General features: G+C 32.9%; 1 protein-coding gene across 1 annotated transcript; it reads right to left on the bottom strand.

Moving 5' to 3' along the window:
• Positions 1–720: 720 nt before the first annotated feature.
• On the bottom strand, positions 721–2,883 carry LOC136200994 (L-ascorbate oxidase homolog). The gene is made up of 3 exons (XM_065991523.1): positions 2,612–2,883; positions 1,373–2,479; positions 721–1,103 (listed from the first exon to the last, which is right to left on the bottom strand). The coding sequence occupies exons 1-3, from the start codon at positions 2,857–2,859 to the stop codon at positions 803–805; spliced, it is 1,656 nt and encodes a 551-aa protein (XP_065847595.1). The 5' UTR covers positions 2,860–2,883; the 3' UTR covers positions 721–802.
• Positions 2,884–20,395: the final 17,512 nt, after the last annotated feature.

Raw genomic sequence — 20,395 nt, 5'->3', positions numbered from 1 at the left:
TTGTATTAACAGTTTAATTTCAAGTAATTTGTTTAGAAAAAAAAAATCATATTACATACCCTTATTTGCAAACTTTTAAATCACATATCTCTATTTACAAATCGAGCAAACCACATTCATTTATTTATAATTTACCCTTATTAAAATAGGGTAAATTATTCAATAGTCAGCATTGATAAATTACTTATAAGGTGTCTCATTCTCTTAAATAAATTTATTAAAATGTCAAATTTAATGAGTTTTTTTAAAAACTGTTTTTTTTCCTATAAGTGTCTAACTGAAAAATTGATAAAAACAAAATTAAAATTGTGATATTGTGATATTTAAGATTTAAAATCGTATAATAATAAAATACATAACAAATAATTTTTATAAATGTAAATAAAAATTAAAATCTGATTTTTGATTTTAATAAAGGAGTAAACTATGTATTAAGTGAAAAATTATAGTGACTAATAAATTATTTATCCTATATATATAATGATATTCTTTTTGATTAACTTTACTCTTATATAGATATAAATGTCATAAAAAATGATACAAATAGTAACTTTATAAATTGAATAAAAAATTATGATGATACAAATAGTAACTTTATAAATTGAATAAAAAACTATGAGAAATGGTACAAACTCTTGTTCTTATTGGTGGATAAATCACCATGGAATATATAATAAAATAATAAAAAAATTACAAAAGATTAATTATATTCTATCAGCAGAAACATAGAAAAAAATTGCGACAGAAAGCATATTTAGTGACAGAAAGTATTTTTAGCGACAAAATAAAGTGTCGTCTTCGTCTATATGGTGTAAGGTGGAGGTTTTGGTATTCCCTTCACAGCTCCACAAAGCAAAGCATCATCAGGAATATTGTATTCATCTCTCAGAGATTGTTCCGGCGAAAGAACGCTTACGTATAGTTGTTGTCCTAAGTATGTCCTTTCCCATATCTCGGACCTGAAATTCCACATTCCGGAGTTGTCGAATGTCAAGAATATCGCTGCCCATGATTTCGGAAATACCTGCACTGTGGTTCTACTCACTGCGTCGAGTAGATTGTAGTTCTGCCTCTTCTCTGGTGTCCATTTCCCCGGCTCTATCCTGTTTCAACCGGAATCAAAAACTCGGGGATTAGCGACCAAATTTTAGTAAGAAAATACAGATTTCCTTTAAAGAACGGAATAATCTGTCGCTAACTCTGTCAGTAATTGTACTACGAAATTACTGACAGATTTAGTATGTTTGGGACGAGTATTCTGTTTTTTTCGTTATTTTGTCGAATTGGGGGTGTTTGAACATTAGTTGCAAAATATATAATCTTTAGCTCGAGTTCGATTCCTAGTATATGTAAACAGAGAAAAATAACTTACGCGACTATGAAGAAAGAATAACCGGCCAAGTGCCATGATTGGATGCTCTTCTCGGGGTTCTCGAGGATAATCTCAACGAAATTTCGGAAGGTCAAATTAAGAACATTTGGTTGCACGATGATCTCGGCCCCGCTTGCTGGTGGCTCATCTTTCATTGTATCATACTTGAAAACCTTGTCAGCAATTCTGAAATACTCAGCTAACTTGAGAGGAGTGTCTGGATTAGTGTGGGAAATCCCGTTAATCGCGTAGCGAAGCTTCCCTCCGGTTCTGCCGACGGAATTATCCATCTTAATAGTACGGGTGATGTTAATAGCACCGTAATGGTACGAACCTTGCGGGTTAGGCCTGGCAGCACTAGCGGTGAGATTCCATCGGAAAGATCGGAATTGATTTAGTGACCAAGCCCATCCGACAGGGGCAGGAGGCATGTCTCCCGACGCAGGCCCCTTCCCATTGGCGTAGCGGATAATTCCTTTACCGGTTTGCACGGTTTTCGTGAACCGGGTGGAAGCAACCATGTAATAATCTTTTGGTTCTTTATTTGCTGTGACAAGAACAGCTAAACATTGTCCAACATGAATATCAAGAGATTCATACATGTTCTGAACAACATGTGAACCTTCCATTTCAACAAGTTTCATTGTATGTCCTTGGATTCGGAAATTGAGCGTCGTTTTCATCCCGGCGTTGCAAATTCTGAACTTGTAAGTTTTGTCGGGTTTCATCGTGAAAAGGGGCTCGTCTTTGCCGTCGCCTTTAGCGTCTTTGCCGTTGATAAGAACACCGTCGGGGCGTCCGAGGGGGCGTCCGGTTTCCAAGAAAGTCCTTAGAGATTTATGAGTCTTGGCATACCAATCATTGATCATTACGGTGTACTCATCCTCGGGATCGGCATACGGGACCGGAATTAACAAACGGCTGTTGATATGAATTCCCCCAAATCCACCACTTGCCTTGTGGAGAGCTGTGCTTGGATAGTACATGAAACTCCCAATTTGATCTTTCACTTGGAAATGGTACGTGTAGTTCGTCCCCGGAAGAATCGGGCAATTCGTTCCGAGCAACCCTTCTTGCCATGAGTTCTTCCTCTGCTGAATTCCACTCCTGCAAAACAAAACACACAATTTCAGCCAATTTCACACACTTTCACTCACTTTCACACAATTTCACCCACTTTCACACACTTTCAACTACTTTCATAAAAACATACAAACAAGAGAAGGAGAAATAACTTACCAGGTGATAAGGAATGGCTCATCAATGTTATTGAACACATTGACAACAACATTGTTGTTACTCGTAGAATTGATAACCGGTCCCGGGAACTGATTATTAATCATAATAACCTGTTGCGGGGTACCGAGAGGCGAGATAGTAGCGTAACTCACATTCCATGTGAAATACAAGTAAGGATCTTCTCCTTTAACTTCATTAATTGCCCCAACTAAGAGGCAAATTAACACCATTAACATCCCAACATTCATCTCCTAATTTTTTTACTAATTATTCTATTTTTTTTTCTAATTATATTATGAAATTTAAATGGAAAAAATGGAAGAAGGAGAAGAAGAGGATGATGATATTTCTCTGTGATTTTGTGTTTTTATATACAAAAATATTCTAATTTCTCACCATTTTTATTCCTAAATTTTCTCTTTTCCACTCATTTTTTTGGTCCTAGAATTATTATTTATTTTTTCTATTATTACATTGTTGATTCAGATTTAGAAAATTATGTTTCTATTATTACCTTGTTTACTGTTTCTTTTAGCTTAATTAATTAAATTAATTTAGTCAAACAATTGTCTATTTTTAGATAATAGATAAGTATTTTCTAATTTAAATGTATTTAACAAATAATTATGTTTTACACAATTTACTATATCATTTTATAATAATTGTAAGAGCTTTCCAATTTTTTTTTTTTTTTGTAAGATTTTCACATAATAATTATAGGGTAAATTTCACCCATGGCCACTGAACCTTAATTTTTTTTTTTGACGTTACGCCTAATGAACTTTAAAACTTAACATGAAAGTCATTCAACTTTCACTTTTTAACATCTGTGGCCACTCAAAACGATTGTTAATTGCCTCAAAATAAAAAGTTCTAAGAATTAATGATATTCTAAACAACTTTAATTCTTGAAAAATTCCGTCTTGATGCCATTTATGTGTTGTTTGGTTAGGAGAGAAAATGAATTTTGAGAGAGAGAAACCTCCAAATATAGTGATTTTGGAAAATAAAAAATGTGGTTTCATGGTAAATATCATTCTAAAATAAATTTAATTCTTGAATTTTGATGTCGTTAAAGGTCATTTTGGGTATTAAAAAATTTAAAATTAATTGTCTTTTATGGGTAAATTACACTCATGGCTACCGAACTTTACCCATTTTCACATTATGGCCACTGAATTTCATTTCTTCCCGGTATGACTAATGAACTTTACACTTTTTAACACCGGTGGCCACTCAACGCCTCAAAACGACCGTTGACGGTTAAAAATAAAAAATCCAAAGCGTCAATAATATTCTAAGGAACTTTAATTCTTGAAAATTTTCGTTTTGAGGTCATTTAGGTGTTGTTTGGTTAGGAGAGAGAAAGCTCCAAAAGATGTGATTTTCGAAAATAAAAAATATGGTTTCATGGTAAATGTCATTCTAAACAACTTTATTTCTTGAATATTTTCATTTTGAGGTCGTTAACGATTGTTAATGATCATTTTGAGAAGTTTGTTAAAATTGAGTGGTCACCGGTGTTAAAAAGTGTAAAGTTCAGTGGTCATACCGGAAAGAAATGAAGTTCAATGGCCATAATGTGAAAATGGGTAAAGTTCAGTGGCCATGGGTGTAATTTACCCTGTCTTTTATATTAACTTTTGAAGTTTAATGGTTCTACTGTTAAAAAAAGAAAAGTTCAGTGGCCATGGGTGTAATTTACCCAATAATTATACTCAGAACTAACAACAAAACTCAAGTACAGTAAAACCTCTATATAGGAATACTCTATATAAGAATAACCTCCAATTTGTTATAAAAAATTTCGGTCCCAACTTGGGCCGGTTATAAATAAGAATAACCTCCCAAATGTTAATTGTTATACATAATCCAAGTCCCACCTTTAGAAACTATACCTCTATATAGGAATAATTATGTAAATAATGTATATATGTATTAAGGATTTAAACAAAATTTATTAAAAAATTTAAAAATTATTGAGATTAAATATGAGTTGGCACACAAATTCCAACTTTAACTATAAATTCTTACCATTTTCCCATAAAACTCTTTTCTTTATGTATTGGAAACTAAACTCAAAACTCTTCCAATTCTTTAGGTATTGGAAATAAAACTCGTAGACTTGATATGCTAAACATTAAATTTATAAACTTTAAGTGTTGATTTTTTTTTTTGGGTACCAAACTCTATATAAGAATAACCTCCCAATTGTTATACAAATTGTCCGGTCCCAAACGTATTCCTATATAGAGGTTTTACTGTAGTAATATATTTAATTTTATATGTAAGTGGTCCTTATTTGTATATATAGTATAAGATAACAATCGTATACAATTATCTTAGTATACCGAAAAAGAAAATAGTCCATGTCTGATTAAAATTTTACCTATGAATTTAGGGTAAATTACATCATGACCACTAAACTTTACTTTTCTTTAACGGTTGCCTTTCTCCTTTCCCTAATTCGAGCTCAAACTAGCCAAAGTAATGTCACTGGAACTCAAACTAACGGTGTAAAAAGGGAATCAACAATAGAAAAAGCTGGTTAATAGTCCCAGTGGTCACCAGTGTTAAAAAGTGTAAAGTTGAATGAATTTTATATTAAGTTTTGAAGTTTAGTAGACATACCGTTATAAAAAAACAAATTTCAATGGCTATAGATGTAATTCACCTTATGAATTTATGCAATGAACAAAATTAATATTTTAAGGTGGATATTTTTTTTGTGATTTAATAATAGAATTAGAAACTAATACTTTTAAATTCGGTGAAATATTTAATTTTTTTGTCCAACTCGTACAAAATACAATATATTTTTTAATTTTATTTTACAAATCTAATCATATGTTTGTGATCTGTTACTAATTAGTGATGACGCACATATGAAGTGTAGATGATAATATTCATGACTGAGAAGACAGTTTGATGAATTATTTATCAAATTGATCCAAGTTATCAACGTTAGGGGTAATATTGCTATTGACTGCCAATGTTATGGATAAAATTGCTAATGTAAACGTTAGGGGTCTGTTTGCACCTCATAAAAAAAAACTCGCTAGCATTGGAAATGACAAGGGAATTTTCCCCAGAAGGATCCATCTAAAGGATTTGTTTGAAAGAATGAAATAAAAGCATACACGAAAAGCAAAAACAAAAATGCGTGGAGAGAAAAACTTATCGATGAGAAGTTCAAAGATTTGGTCTGAATTCCAAATGGAGAAGAAAACTTATAGGGAAAAGTGCATACGGGAATATGAAAAGTGTGAAGGAAAAGAGGGATACATAATCCTCATTATTAGTGTTTTAAAAATCGACCTAGCAGGGATTTTTACAACACCGTTTCAATTTTCTCAAATCAAAAGATGTAAATTAGTTTATCGATTTTTGGCCACCTAGGTGAATCTAGACAGTCCCCGGTGGTCTTTTAAAAAAAAATTGACACTTGAATTTTATATAAATTTTTTCAATTTCTAATAAAACAATAAATAACCTAAAACTAAAAGAAAACAATTAAGCCTATCAAATATTTTTAAGGACAATAATATTATTTTGTTGACATATTTTATTATTAATGTTTTTGCTGGTGCATTTTTATAAGGAGATTAATGTAATAAATATTAATAATATATATGTTTTTCTATCTTAATCATTTTCTATTATTATTATTTTTATATAATATAATTCATATTTTACTTGTACTTATATACAATTTATTTATTAAAAAATAAAAAAATAAAAGTCCAATTAATCTTAAAGGGTCTAATCCGACCGACAAACATAGTGTTGTTTACAACCTTAATCTTTACGGGAGAAGAAAATTTGAAAAGTAAAAAGGAGTAACGAAGAAAGGACTCTTGGTTTTCTTTTCATCTATGCCTAACCCTTATCACACTTTTGCAGAATCGAGATTATGAATGGATAGGGTACCAAAGTCGAAGAGTTTTCTCATTGTTGGAAAAATTTGAATAAAATTATATATTAATTTTAATACCAACAAACACCTCCTTTCATGAACAGTCATGTCCGTCGTGAACAGTCGTATTCGTACATAAACAGTCGTGTCTGTCCGTGTACAGTCGTATTCATTCGTGAAAAGACATATCCTTTCAAGTTCTATTTATATAGAATGGATTGTCAAATTCACAGAATGTTAGAGAAAATATTCTCTGAAATTTTTCATGTTCTCTGTCTGTTCATAATGTTCTTCTTTTCCTATTCCGGTGATAACTAGACCACACACGGTTTGAGTTCGCTTGCGTAATCTGTTGTATTCTGGGAGACGATCGTCAATAGTGACGACATCTGTCTTAAGGAAACTGCTAATACATGCCTCAGATTTGTCTAACTCTTTCCTTTTAATTTCTAACTTTATTGTTCATATTATTTTCTGAGTTCGTTTTGTTTTTTGGTTAATCACATCCAACAATTTTAAGACAGATATAATTGTTTGTCTAACACTCATAACCTTAAATGACATTTTCCCCCATACTAAGGGAGGCTTTTGATAACAAGAAGATAAACATTCCACTAGAAACATGTCATCAACTCCTGATCGAGAGTCTAAAGCCATCTTATAGAGAGTTGGACACACAAACGCCAAATGAATCAAGATTGTATGGTTCTATAGCAGGTCGAGATCCCCGTATATGAACAGATAGCCGACTTTTAATGACCATGAAAATAGTAGTTCGTTCGACATGTATTCCGAATAGTGTGATCACAATGATGGATGAACTTCACACGTGAACATATCCCATTAGAGGATCGCGTTGTCCCAATGGAAACGTGACACCTCAAAACTCTTACATAAGATAAAACAACCTATAATTAGGGAATCTTTCGGGTATCCCGAAAAACTATAGCCCCCTTCTTTTCTCTTCTCTTTATCTAAGACATAAAACTAACTTAAATATTACAGTGCTTACATCGGATAGCCGACACCTTCTTTATTTTGCAGGAATAAGCCCAAATAGTAGGGAGCTTGAGATCATCTTGTCGTGACATTACACGTTACCACTCTGAAAAGGAGCTATTTGGAGCAATTAAAAAGACCGACTTTATCAATTTTCCCATATACAGACATAGGTTTATAAATTAACTAAATAACAAATACTGTTTGATCTAAAAATTGACATACATATCATTTAATTGTAAACTTTACAAACCACAACTTCATATTTATAAGCTTTAATCCACATGACTGCATTTACAAACCGACAAACCATAAATATTTTTTTTCACCTTACCCTTCATTTTTACTAATCTTTACCCCTCTTGTTTTGATTATGATTTTGTTAACCTACTTTATCCTAAAAAATCATACTTGCCTATTTCTTAAGGATAAGATGTAAAAATACCTCTAACATTTACATCTAGGAGCAATTTTAACTTAACGTCTAAAATTGTGCAATTTTACCCCTAACGTTGGTAGCCAATATCAATTTTACCCATAATGTTGGCAAGTTGAGTCAATTTTAGACATTATTATAAAACACATATATTTTGTTTCTTATCATGCACCAATTGTACGTAAGTAATAAAGTGCAAAAATACCCATAATGTTTACACCTAGGAGCAATTTTACCCATAACGTATAAAATTATGCAATTTTATCACTAGCGTTGGTAGCCAAGATCAATTTTACCCATAATATTGGCAAGTTGAGTCAATTTTAGATATTATTATAGAACACATATATTTTGTTCCTTATTCTACACCAATTGCACGTAAAGGATAAGGTGCAAAAATGCCCATAACGTTTAGAGCTAGGAGCAATTTTACCCCTAACATATAAAATTATGCAATTTTACCCCAACATTGGTAGCCAAAATCAATTTTACCCCTAATGTTGGTAAGTTGAGTCAATTTTAGACATTCTTATAAAATATATATTTTGTTTCTTATTCTGCACCAATTGCACGTAAGTTGATTCTAAAAGAATTTATATTTTTTTGTGATTTTATAATAAAATTAAAGATTAATATTTAAATCCGGTGAAATATTTGAATGTTTTTGATCAACTCGTACAAAATACAATATATTTTTTTAATGTTTTTTAATTTCACATTTTATCATATGTTTCTGATAGGTTACTAATGAGTAATAAAATGACGCACATGTGAACTGTAGACAGTGGCGAATACATTATTGATCTGTTGGGGGGCCGATTTTGCATGTGCATGCGTAATTTTTTTTTTCTAAATCGAATTTGCTCAATTTTTTTTAAGTATCAATGTAAAACTTCTCAAAATTAAGCTAGATTGTGTCTAAAATTCTCAACATGTAAAAAGAAAATTGTGTTAAAAAAAACTTGGATTTAGGGAGCGTCTAATAGGCAATTTTTTTTAGAAGTTTGGATTTGAAAAGACCTAACAAGCCAAAAAAAATTCGAAATTTGGATTTAGGTGGGCCTCGTAGTAAAAAAAAATAGAAGTTTAGATTTAGGTAGGGCCTAACACTTCTCGGGCCATCTTGAAGATACTAAACCAGCACGCCATTAATATTTCTTGGAGACATGGGGCTCGGAACCGCCCCTGATCAGGCCAATTTTATCAAATACTCAATCAAAGTTTTAGGTGAAATGCTCAAATCAAATACCTAATCAAAGTTTAATCAAATCACCAATTTAGCATCCTAATTCTTAAATTTTATGGAAACAGGAGGGCCGGAACTACCATTGGTCATGGTGGTTCTGGTGGCCGGAGGAGCCCGGGTCCCCCTTATATACATCCCTGACTGTAGATGACAAGATTCATGACCGAGAAGATATATAATTTACTGAATAATTTCTACAATTAACCCAATTTATCATGGTGGTTTTGGCGGCCGGAGGGGGCCGGCTCCCCTCGGGCCCCCTTTGTATACACCCCTCAGGCCTAACAAGATATATAATTTGATAAATAATTTCTACAATTAACCTAATTTATCAACGTTATGAGTAATATTGCTATTGGTTGTCAACATTTGTTGGAAAATTTTGAATAAAATTATTATATTAATTTATATACCAGCAAATACCTCCTTTCATGAACAGTCGTGTCCATTGTGTACAGTTGTGTTCGTACGTGAACAGTCGTGTCTGTCCGTGTACAGTCATGTTCGTTCGTGAAAAAACATATCTTTTCAAGTTCTATTTATATAGAATGGATTGTCAAATTCATATACGGTTAGAGAAAATATTCTCTGGAAATTTTCCTGCTCTCTGTCTGTTCATAATGTCTTGTTTTCCTACTCCGGTGATAACTAGGCTACACACGGTTTGAGTTCACTTGCGTAATCTGTTGTATCCTGGGAGACGATCGTCAATAGCGACGACATCTGTCTTAAGGAAACTGCTAATACAGGTCTCAGATTTGTCTATCTCTTTCCTTTTAATTTCCAGTTTTACTGTTTATATATTTTTCTGTGTTCGTTTTGTTTTTTTGATTAATCACATCTAACAATTTTAAGGCAGACGTAATCGTTTGTCTAACAACATTAAGAGTAAAATTGCAACATTTTAAACGTTAGAGTTAAAATTGCTCCTAGATGTAAACGTTAGGGTATTTTTACACCTTATCCCTATTTCTTAACTTTCAAGAAGAAAATCTCTAAAATAGTATATATCTAATAGAAAATTAGCTGGATAAGAAGATATCAAACTCATGCTATATATTCAAATGAGAATATCTTGCAGTTCACATGCAAGAATATATTAACAAGGTCCTTTAATTTCTCATAAATTGATCCTTCCCCATCAGATTACAAAACCGATTATGTGATCATGAAACATAATTTTTATTACATTAGTCTTATAATTTATAATTAACAGTACAGCTATTATTTGGAGTTGAAAGAAAAGCCTCCTTAACTTGTCCAAATTGGTCATTTTACCCCAACAACTCATCGATTGTCCTATTTACCCCCTTTAACTCCATAAAAATGGTATTTCTCACCCCTTAACTTGTCCAAATTTGTCATTTTACCCCTTCTCAACTCATCGAATATCCTATTTACCCCGTAACTCCATAAAAGTGGTATTTCTCACCACTTATGATCCTATTTACCCTCTTAACTCCATAAAAATGGTATTTTTTTATCCCTTTATAGTAGTAAAAAAAGTTGAAAAGAGAAAGAATGAATAAAAAATACAAATAACAAGAACATTAATATAAACAAGTTAAATACATTATATGTAGGGATAATGTACTAAAATAGGCCTATGATTTTTGGGGAAGTATCAATTTAGGTTCCACTTACAAAATAGCATAAATATAAGTTTAACGTTTAATAAAACTTATCAATTTAGGCTTCGATAACGAATTAAAAGGGGTGAAAAATACCACTTTTATGGAGTTAAGGGGGTAAATAGAACATTCTATGAGTTGGGGGGATAAATGGACAAGTTGAGGGGGTGAGAAATACAACTTTTATGGAGTTAAGGGGGTAAATAGGACATTCGATGAGTTGAGGGGGTAAATTGATCAATTTAGATAAGTTAAGGGGGCTATGGAAGCATTAGGCCAAAAAACAAATGTGAGAAATTAATATAAAAGCTATTATTGAACCTTAACTATCGGCTTAAACTTTTAGTTCAATCGATTCTTTAACAAAATGGACATATGTAAAAAATCTAACCTCATATATGAGACAATTTAAGATATACAGTAAAACCTCTATATAGGAATACACTTGGAACCGGATTATTTGTGGGTAAATTACATACGTAGTGTACAACTTTTACCCATTTTCACACTTTGGTGTACAACCTTCAATTTTGCACACTAAAGTGTACAACCTTTTAGTGACCTCCCACTAAAGTGTACAACAGGTAAAAATGACCGGTCAACCCTGTTAACCACTTAGTCAACGTGACACCTCATCAATTTTCAACCCTTATAAATTAAAAGTGGTCCCTACATATTATTAAATTACTTTTATACCCTTAATAAAAAGAATTTACTAATTCTATCTTTCTAATTTTTTCACATTTTCTCTCTCTAAATTTTATTTTTTTCAAATCCATCCTCTCCCACTGATCTCTCTCTCCTTGCTTATATCTCTTATCTGCTCTCTCTCCTCTCTCTCTCTCCTAAAGGCGTAAGTTCTCTCTACTAAAGATCTGAATTGTGAATCTCTGCTTTTCAATTCTTACACTACATAGTAAAAGACAATTCAATGCTAATCATCTAACCAGGAATGTAACAGATTATGCTATACTTCCTACTTCCTAAAAAAAATTGGAACAACATATTAGCATCCGAATTATCAACTTAGACCCAAAATAACAGAAGCATGTTAAGGCAAAAACAACACGAAAAGAAAACCTCAATTACCCAGATGCTAGTTCTCTCAGAGACACGAATCATCCTTCCTCATCTTCAGATTTGGACACAGTACTTGACGTTGCAACTGCCTCTGATTCATTCAATGTCGGCGACCTTTAACTATTTCCTTTCTGATTTTTCCTCTTCTCCTTCTCTAGTTTAACTCAACTGGAAAAAGCCTTATTCTTCCCTAGTTTTAACCGAACGGGAAAGCCTCAATCTTTCTTCGGTTCAACCTTTGCTTTCACATTGTCGTGAATGTTGGATCAAATAAATAAACTTTCAGAGGTACAGAGGAAGAGTATAATTGCTGGAAGAAATTCTCTTCTGATTCTCTTGCCTTACTACTTTGTATTGATAGGTATTTATAGATTACAAACATGACTCTTAGTAAACCACATTAACTCACTATAAATACAGATACAGACACAGGTACATAAATGACTCTTGGACACTCTATAAATACAGATACAGAAATGACTCTTGGATAATCCACTGAATCAAATTAAAGACTATTAATTATAAGTTCATTATTTCAACACACCCCCTTAAACTTATAATTTATCCCTTAGTAACACCAAGAACAGCTCTCAATCTGCTGAAATCTTCCAACTTCAAAGCTTTAGTAAAAATATCAGCAACTTGATCTTTGGATGATACATGCTTGAGTTGAATTTCTTTCCTTCCAATGCATTCTCTAATAAAGTGATACTTGGTGTCAATGTGTTTGCTTCTATCATGAAAGATCGGATTTTTAGCCAACGCAATAGCTGACTTATTATCAACAAAAACATCAGTTGCTCCATCAAGAGCAAACTTCAAACTTTTTAACATCCGTCTCAACCATATTGCATGACAAACACAAGAAGCTGCTGCAACATACTCTGCTTCACATGTTGAAAGTGTAACAATTGCTTGTTTTTTAGAACTCCAAGCAAAAACAGCTGTTCCCATAAAAAACACAAAACCAGTTGTGCTTTTTCTATCATCAACATCTCCTCCCCAATCACTATCACTGAATCCATACAATCTGAAATTGTTCTGGGAAGAGTAAAATAAACCATAATCCAGTGTACCTTTGATGTATCGAAGTATTCGTTTTGCTGCCTCCATATGAGTTAAAGTTGGAACCTCCATGTAACGACTAATGAGTCCAACTCCATATAAGATATCTGGCCTTGTACATGTCAAAAATCTCAGCCTTCCAACCAACCTTCTAAACAAAGTTGGATTCACCTTTTCTTCATCATCATGCTTTGACAACTTATTTCGACAATCCACTGGCGTAGAAGCTGAATTGCATTTATCCATCTTGAATTCTTTTAAAATAGCTTCTGCATATGACTTCTGAGACAAAAAGACACCTTCATCACTTTGCTTAACTTCAATGCCCAAATAATATGACATCAGCCCCAAATCCGTCATCTCATAATTATTTGTCATCAACTTCTTAAATTCTTCAATCATCTTTTGATCAGATCCTGTGAAAATTAAATCATCAACATACAAGCATACATACATTATTTTTCCATCCTCATTCTCCTTGATATACAAAGCATGCTCATATGGACATCTTGTGAAGCCATTCTTCTGGAAATAGTCATCGATGCAAGAATACCAAGCCCTTGGAGCTTGTTTAAGGCCATACAAAGCCTTTTTTAACTTCAACACCTTCTCTTCTTGCCCTTTCACAGTATAACCCAATGGTTGATTGACATAAGCTTCTTCTTCAAGAGTTCCATTTAAGAATGCTGATTTGACATCCATTTGGTGAATTTTCCATCCTTGTTGAGCTGCCAAAGAAATAACTAATCGAATTGTCTCAATTCGAGCCACCGGAGCAAAAACTTCTTTATAATCAATTCCGGCCTTTTGAGAAAAACCTTTTGCAACAAGGCGAGCTTTATACTTCTCCACTTTTCCTTTGGCATTTTTCTTTATTTTGAAAATCCACTTCACTGCTACAGCTTTTTTTTCCCTTTGGCAGTGTTGCCAATTCCCAAGTGTCATTCTTCTTTATGGAATTTATTTCTTCATCCATTGCTTGTCTCCATTTCTTTTCTTGAACAACTTCTTCAAATTGTACAGGTTCTGTATCAACAAACAAACAGAATAAAGTAGCGTTATCTACTTCTTCAGTTTCTGCATAAATCTCACTCAAGCTTCTCATTCGAGGCTGCCTCTCTGATGAACTTTCTGGGGATGAGTCTGTCACATTTGTCTGAGATGTGGAAGGTGAGTTTGGTGGTGTGATAATTACATCTTCATTTTGACCTGCAAAATCATCATCATATACAGGAAGAAAATCATAATTTTCATCTTCTGGAATCTTCCAATTCCAAGAGCTTTCTTCTTGAAATTCTGCATCTCTACTTATCACAACTTTTCCATTCCGAGGATTATAAAATTTATAACCTTTGGAATTTTTTGCATAGCCAATAAACACCATCTTCTCACTTTTATCATCCAATTTGCTTCTCAATTCGTCAGCAACATGAACATAACCAAGACAACCAAATACCTTTACATGAGAAATATTTGGTTTCTTTCCACACCATGCTTCATTAGGGGTCTTTCGTAAAAGCTTCTTTGAAGGACTTCTATTATTTAAATAGACTGCACATGTTACTACTTCTGCCCAAAATTCTTTTGGCATACCTTTGCATTTCATCATGCTTCTTGTCATGTTAAGAATGGTTCTATTTTTCTGTTCCACGACACCATTTTGTTGAGGAGATCTTGGAACAGTAAGCAATCGACGAACACCATTATAATCACAGAACTGATTGAATTTCTCAGATGTGAATTCTCCTCCTCGATCAGTTCGCAATGATCGGATCTTCAAGCCGCTTTCATTCTCAACTAGTGCTTTAAATTTTTTAAACACTTCAAATGCTTCAGATTTTGCCTTCAAAAAATAAACCCATGTTTTTCCGAGTATAATCATCAATAAATAATAAGAAATACTGGCTTCCTCCATGTGAACTCGGATTAATGGGACCACAAATATCTGCATGAACCAATTCAAGTGGCTTTGATGTGCTTGACAAAGACTCCTTTGGAAAACTCCTTCTGGATTGCTTCCCGTACATACATCCTTCACAAATCTGATTGGGGTGATTTATGGAAGGTAATCCATGCACCATTTGTTGCTTGCACATTTGCTCCAGTCCACCAAAATTCAAATGACCCATTCTGAGATGCCACAGCCATGCAGAATCTGATGAGGCTTTCAAACACATAGGACGATCACTGCTGATTTTTAATTTGAACATCTTGTTTGCAGACATAGGAACTTTTGCAATCATTTTTTTCTTTCCATCTTTCATAACCAGCCCATTCCTGTTCATCTCCACTTCATAACCTTTCTCCAAAAGTTGTCCAATACTCAAAATATTGGATTTCAAAGCTGGAACATAATAAACATGAGAAATAAATTGATGATCTCCATTCTTCAGTTTGATAAGAATGTCACCACTTTCCACAACTGGAACTTTTGTTTTGTCACCGAAAGAAATACTTCCTTTCTTAGATTCATCAAGCTTATAAAAAAGTTCTTTATTTCCCGTCATATGATTGCTTGCTCCCGAGTCTAGATACCAAGACTCCTTGCTCCTTGCTTCATCTTTGCTACATGTCAGTAACAAAGTTGATTCTTCATCTTCCTCCTCGGCAAAATTGGCCTGTTCGTCTTTAAAAGGTTCAGATTTACACTCAGCAGCATAATGCCCAAATTCTTGCAATTATCACGACCATGCCAATTATTTTCACGGCCTTGGAAATTGTTGCCTCTACCACGTCCTCTTGCATTCCATTGCTGATTATTTGTGGCTTCATTATTGTGGAAATTTCTGCCACCTCTACCTCTTCCATTATATCCACGATTCCAGCCACGGCCACGGCCTCTACCTCTTGATCTTCCTCTTCCTCTTCCTCTTCCATATCCACCTTCAAATTGCTTCTTTTCTTCTTTATCATTCAAATCTAGTTTCGCCTGCAACACCTGAGCGACAGGTTCTTCTCTATTTTTTAATCTCTCTTCAACTGATTGACAATTACCAAAGTTCTATTAAAGAACTCATCAATTTTCTCTGACTCTTTCATCTTGAGTTTCTCATACTCACTTCTCAAGGTTTGCAAACGCACCTTGACTACTTTATCTTTCCCCTTAAAGGAATTTTCGAGAATCTCTCATGCCTCCTTGGCTGTTGTTGCAGTCGAAATTTTCACGAACATATTCTCATCCAGACACATGTGGATTAGAGAGAGTGCTTGTTGGTCTTTCTTCCTTTTCGCTTTTTGAGCATTCGTCAATTCCTCCTCGTTCTCTGGCTGCTGATATCCAGTTTCTACCATTTCCCACACATCTTGGGAACCCAACAAAGCCTTCATTCTAATGCACCAATTATCATAATTTTCTTTTGATAATTGTGGATATTTGTATGGGATCATTCCATTCAACATTGTAGAGAATTTTTGCTGGCTCTGATACCAATTTGTTGGATCAAATAAATAAACTTTCAGAGGTACAGAGGAAGAGTATAATTGCTAGAAGAAATTCTCTTCTGATTCTCTTGCCTTACTACTTTGTATTGATAGGTATTTATAGATTACAAACATGACTCTTAGTAAACCACATTAACTCACTATAAATACAGATACAGACACAGGTACAGAAATGACTCTTGGACACTCTATAAATACAGATACAGAAATGACTCTTGGATAATCCACTGAATCAAATTAAAGACTATTAATTATAAGTTCATTATTTCAACAGTGAAAGAGTAGGTGGGATTCACTACTTTGATGAAATGAAATGAAAATATGATAAGTTTTCAAGGGTAGTTATGGCATTTTGCTTGGGATTTGTCCTCCTGGCTATTCTTCTTGGACTGTATTTTGGTTCGGTGGTTTCCGAAGACGTGAGTTCTTTCTCTGTAGTTGCAGAGAGAAGAGAAGATAAGAAGTGGTGGAATGGAATGTTGATGCTAATTTCTTAATGTTTTTCCTTGAAACCAGCAACTTTACATGAGTTTTTTAAAGGTTTTAAAATGTTGTCAACGTGCGTGAGGTTGACAAAAGACCAATGTGCTTCACTTATCTTTATTTAGAGAGATAGAAGAGTTAGAGAGAGAAATTGAGAATTAAAGAGAGAGATGCAAGAGTTAGAGAGAGAAGTGATGCTTATAAAAAGGAAATGGAGGAGAGAGAAAATAAGAGAGATGAGAGTTAGAGAGATAAATAATTTTTGGAAATGGAGTAAAAGAAAACAATGATGGAGGTTGAAGAAGATGGTGTTATAAAGGGTATAAAAGTAATTTTATATTAATTGTGTTAATTTTTTATTTTTAGAAAAATTAAATTGATGAGGTGGCGCGTTGACTTCGGGTTGACCGGTCACAATTACCTGCTGTATACTTTAGTGTGAGGTCACCAAAAGGTTGTACACTTTAGTATGCAAAATTGAAGGTTGTATACCAAAGTGTGAAAATGGATAAAGGTTGTACACCACATATGTAATTTACCCGATTATTTGTATAACAACTGGAAGGTTACTAAACAGAGTTTGGTAATAGAGGTTATTACCAAGTTAGGACCGGATTTTTTTTATAACAAAATAGAGGTTATTTCTATATATAATATTCCTATATAGAGGTTTTACTGTAGTAGTAATATTCAATGTAATCCAAAACCAGATTTATAATTTGACCTTGAATTACTTTATTCAACCAAATGACTCGAGTTGGTCAAAAGAGATGAATGTAAATAAATAAATAATATATATATATATAGGGGTGAGATCCGGTGTGACAAGGGGTTAGGGTGTGACAAGGAGCTTATTGTGTGACATAACAAAACTACGTAGTTTTGATGATAATTGAAAAGGGCAAGGTGGCAAATTTGTAAATAAAAGGAAAGAGAGGATATAGAAAATTGTTTTATTTCTTTTCTTTAAAATACATTTTCCTGACATCTCTAACATCGTTTTTTGAAAAACTTTATACTATTAGACTCGTCTAAATTAGACGGTCATTTTAAGATTCCTGAAGTTCAAGTAAAAAAATTTCCGATGAACGGAATCCGGGTGGACGTTTTCTGGTGAGAAAACAAGTGCCCAGAAAATTCTCAAAAAAATTCAGAAAATGTAAAACATTATTCTAAAAAACTTTAATTCTTGGGTCAAAGTAGGATTTTTTACGGTTTAGTTCCAATAAAACTTTTTCTTTAATTTTATCCATTTTAAATGATTCAACAATTTGTTGGGTCAAAACTGTAAGGAATCTCGCTTTGAGCTAAGAATTAAAGTTTCTTAAAATGATGTTTTAAATGTTTTAGAATTTTTTGATAATTTTCTGGGCACGTTTTTTGTCCTACTTACATTGTTCCAAATCAGTGCACCATTTGTTCCAACATAATACTTATATTGTTCCAACAGAAAATTGTTTTATTTCTTTTTCTTAAAATACATTTTTCTGACATTTCTAACCTCATTTTTCGAAAATTTTTATACTATTAGACTCGTCTAAATTAGACGGTCATTTTAAGATCCCTGAAGTTCAAGTAAAAAAAATTCCGGTGAACGGAATCCGGGTGGGCGTTTTCTAGCGAGAAAACAAGTGCCCAGAAAATTCTCAAAAAATTTCAGAAAATATAAAACATTATTCTAAGAAATTTTAATTCTTGGGTCGAAGCGGGATTTTTTACGGTTTAATCCCAATAAAACTTGTTCCTTAATTTTATCCATTTTACATGCTTCAACAATTTATTAGGTCAAAACTATAAGGAATCTCAATTTGAACCAAGAATTAAAGTTTCTTAAAATGATATTTTACATGTTTTGAAATTTTTTGATAATTTTCTGGGCACGTTTTTTGTCCTACTTACATTGTTCCAAATTAGTGTACCATTTGTTCCAAATCAGTTTACCATTTGTTCCAACATAATACTTATATTGTTCCAGCAGAAAAATGTTTTATTTCTTTTCTTTAAAATATATTTTCCCAATATTTCTAAGCTCGTTTTTCGAAAATTTTTATACTATTAGACTCGTCTAAATTAGACGGTCATTTTAAGATCCCTGAAGCTCAAGTAAAAAAAATTTCGGTGAACGGAATCCGGGTGGACGTTTTCTGGCGAGAAAAAAAGTACCCAGAAAATTCTCAAAAAATTTTAAAAAATGTAAAACATTATTCTAAGAAACTTTAATTCTTGGGACGAAGCGGGATTTCTTACGGTTTTGACCCAATAAATTGTTGAAGGATGTAAAATGGATAAAATTAAGGAAAAAGTTTTATTAGGACTAAACCGTAAGAAATCCTACTTCGACTTAAGAATTAAAGTTTCTCCAAATAATGTTTTACATTTTCTGGAATTGTTTGAGAATTTTTTGGGCACTTTCGGGTTTTTTTATCGGAAAACGTCCATCTAACCGCTGGATTCCGTTGATTTGGGACTAAACCGTAAGGAATCTCATTTTGAGTCAAGAATTAAAGTTTCTCAGAATAATGTTTTATATTTTCTGGAATTTTTTGAGAAGTTTCTGGGCACTTGTTTTCTCGCCGGAAAACGTCCACCCGGATTCCGTTCACCGGATTTTTTTTTACTTGAGCTTCAGGGATCTTAAAATGACCGTCTAATTTAGACGAGTCTAATAGTATAAAAATTTTCGAAAAACGATGTTAGAGATGTCGGGAAAATGTATTTTAAAGAAAAGAAATAAAACAAATTTCTCTTTCCTTTTATTTACAAATTTGCCACCTCCTTTTGGTTAATTACAAAATTGGTGCTTGTCACACAATAAGGCTTATCACACCATAAGAAATGTGTCACACCTGATCTCACCTATATATATATATATATAATTAAGTTTTATGGATACATTACCACCATATGTCTGCCATGTTTATTTATCGGAAAATATTGTGTTTTGGAAAATATTGACTAAAGGAAAATTGTGTGCTGGAAAATAAAATATTTTCGATATTTGACTACAAGAATAAGTGACAAGTTGCTTTTGTTTCCAAAGGCTAAGAAAGAATAGAATCAAAAACTTAGAAAAATTTCATAATTTTTTTTGTTGGCTGATCTAAATTTTTTTTGATTTATTTTTCTAAACAAACAAATACAGGAAAATTAGGAAAATATTTTTCGGCAAACAAACTAAACCTTAAAATTCAAATTTTTCCAAAAATAATGGGTTTTCTTTTATTTATTTATCATTTTTATAGTTTTTTTAAAAAATAAAAAAACCAAGGTCAACTAGGGTCTCGGTTGGACTGTTGAGTTCCAGATTAATCCCAGTTTTTATCGGTTTGTTGAAGATTAATGATATTATGCGAAATGCCATCATATAGATGACGTCAACTCCACCCATTTTAAGATTAAAAAACACGTGTGAAAGAGCTTGCACAAATGCAACTATCGGAGCTTCAGCCTCCTTAGATGGAGGAGTCTTCCAGAATCCTATATGATA

Source organism: Euphorbia lathyris, chromosome 7 (assembly GCF_963576675.1).
Source record: "Euphorbia lathyris chromosome 7, ddEupLath1.1, whole genome shotgun sequence".
NCBI classification, from domain to species: domain Eukaryota; kingdom Viridiplantae; phylum Streptophyta; class Magnoliopsida; order Malpighiales; family Euphorbiaceae; genus Euphorbia; species Euphorbia lathyris.
Note: the sequence above shows the minus strand (reverse complement) of the source record. Positions and strands in the feature narration are given on the sequence as shown.

Bases quoted from the DNA above. Each gene is read 5' to 3' on its own strand.
- LOC136200994 (XM_065991523.1), bottom strand. From the start codon at position 2,859: ATGAATGTTGGGATGTTAATGGTGTTAATTTGCCTCTTAGTTGGGGCA. The intron at 2,480-2,611 runs GTAAGTTATTTC...TTTGTTTTGCAG, and splicing joins GAGCCATTCCTTATCACCTG to GAGTGGAATTCAGCAGAGGA. The intron at 1,104-1,372 runs GTAAGTTATTTT...CGGTTGAAACAG, and splicing joins TATTCTTTCTTCATAGTCGC to GATAGAGCCGGGGAAATGGA.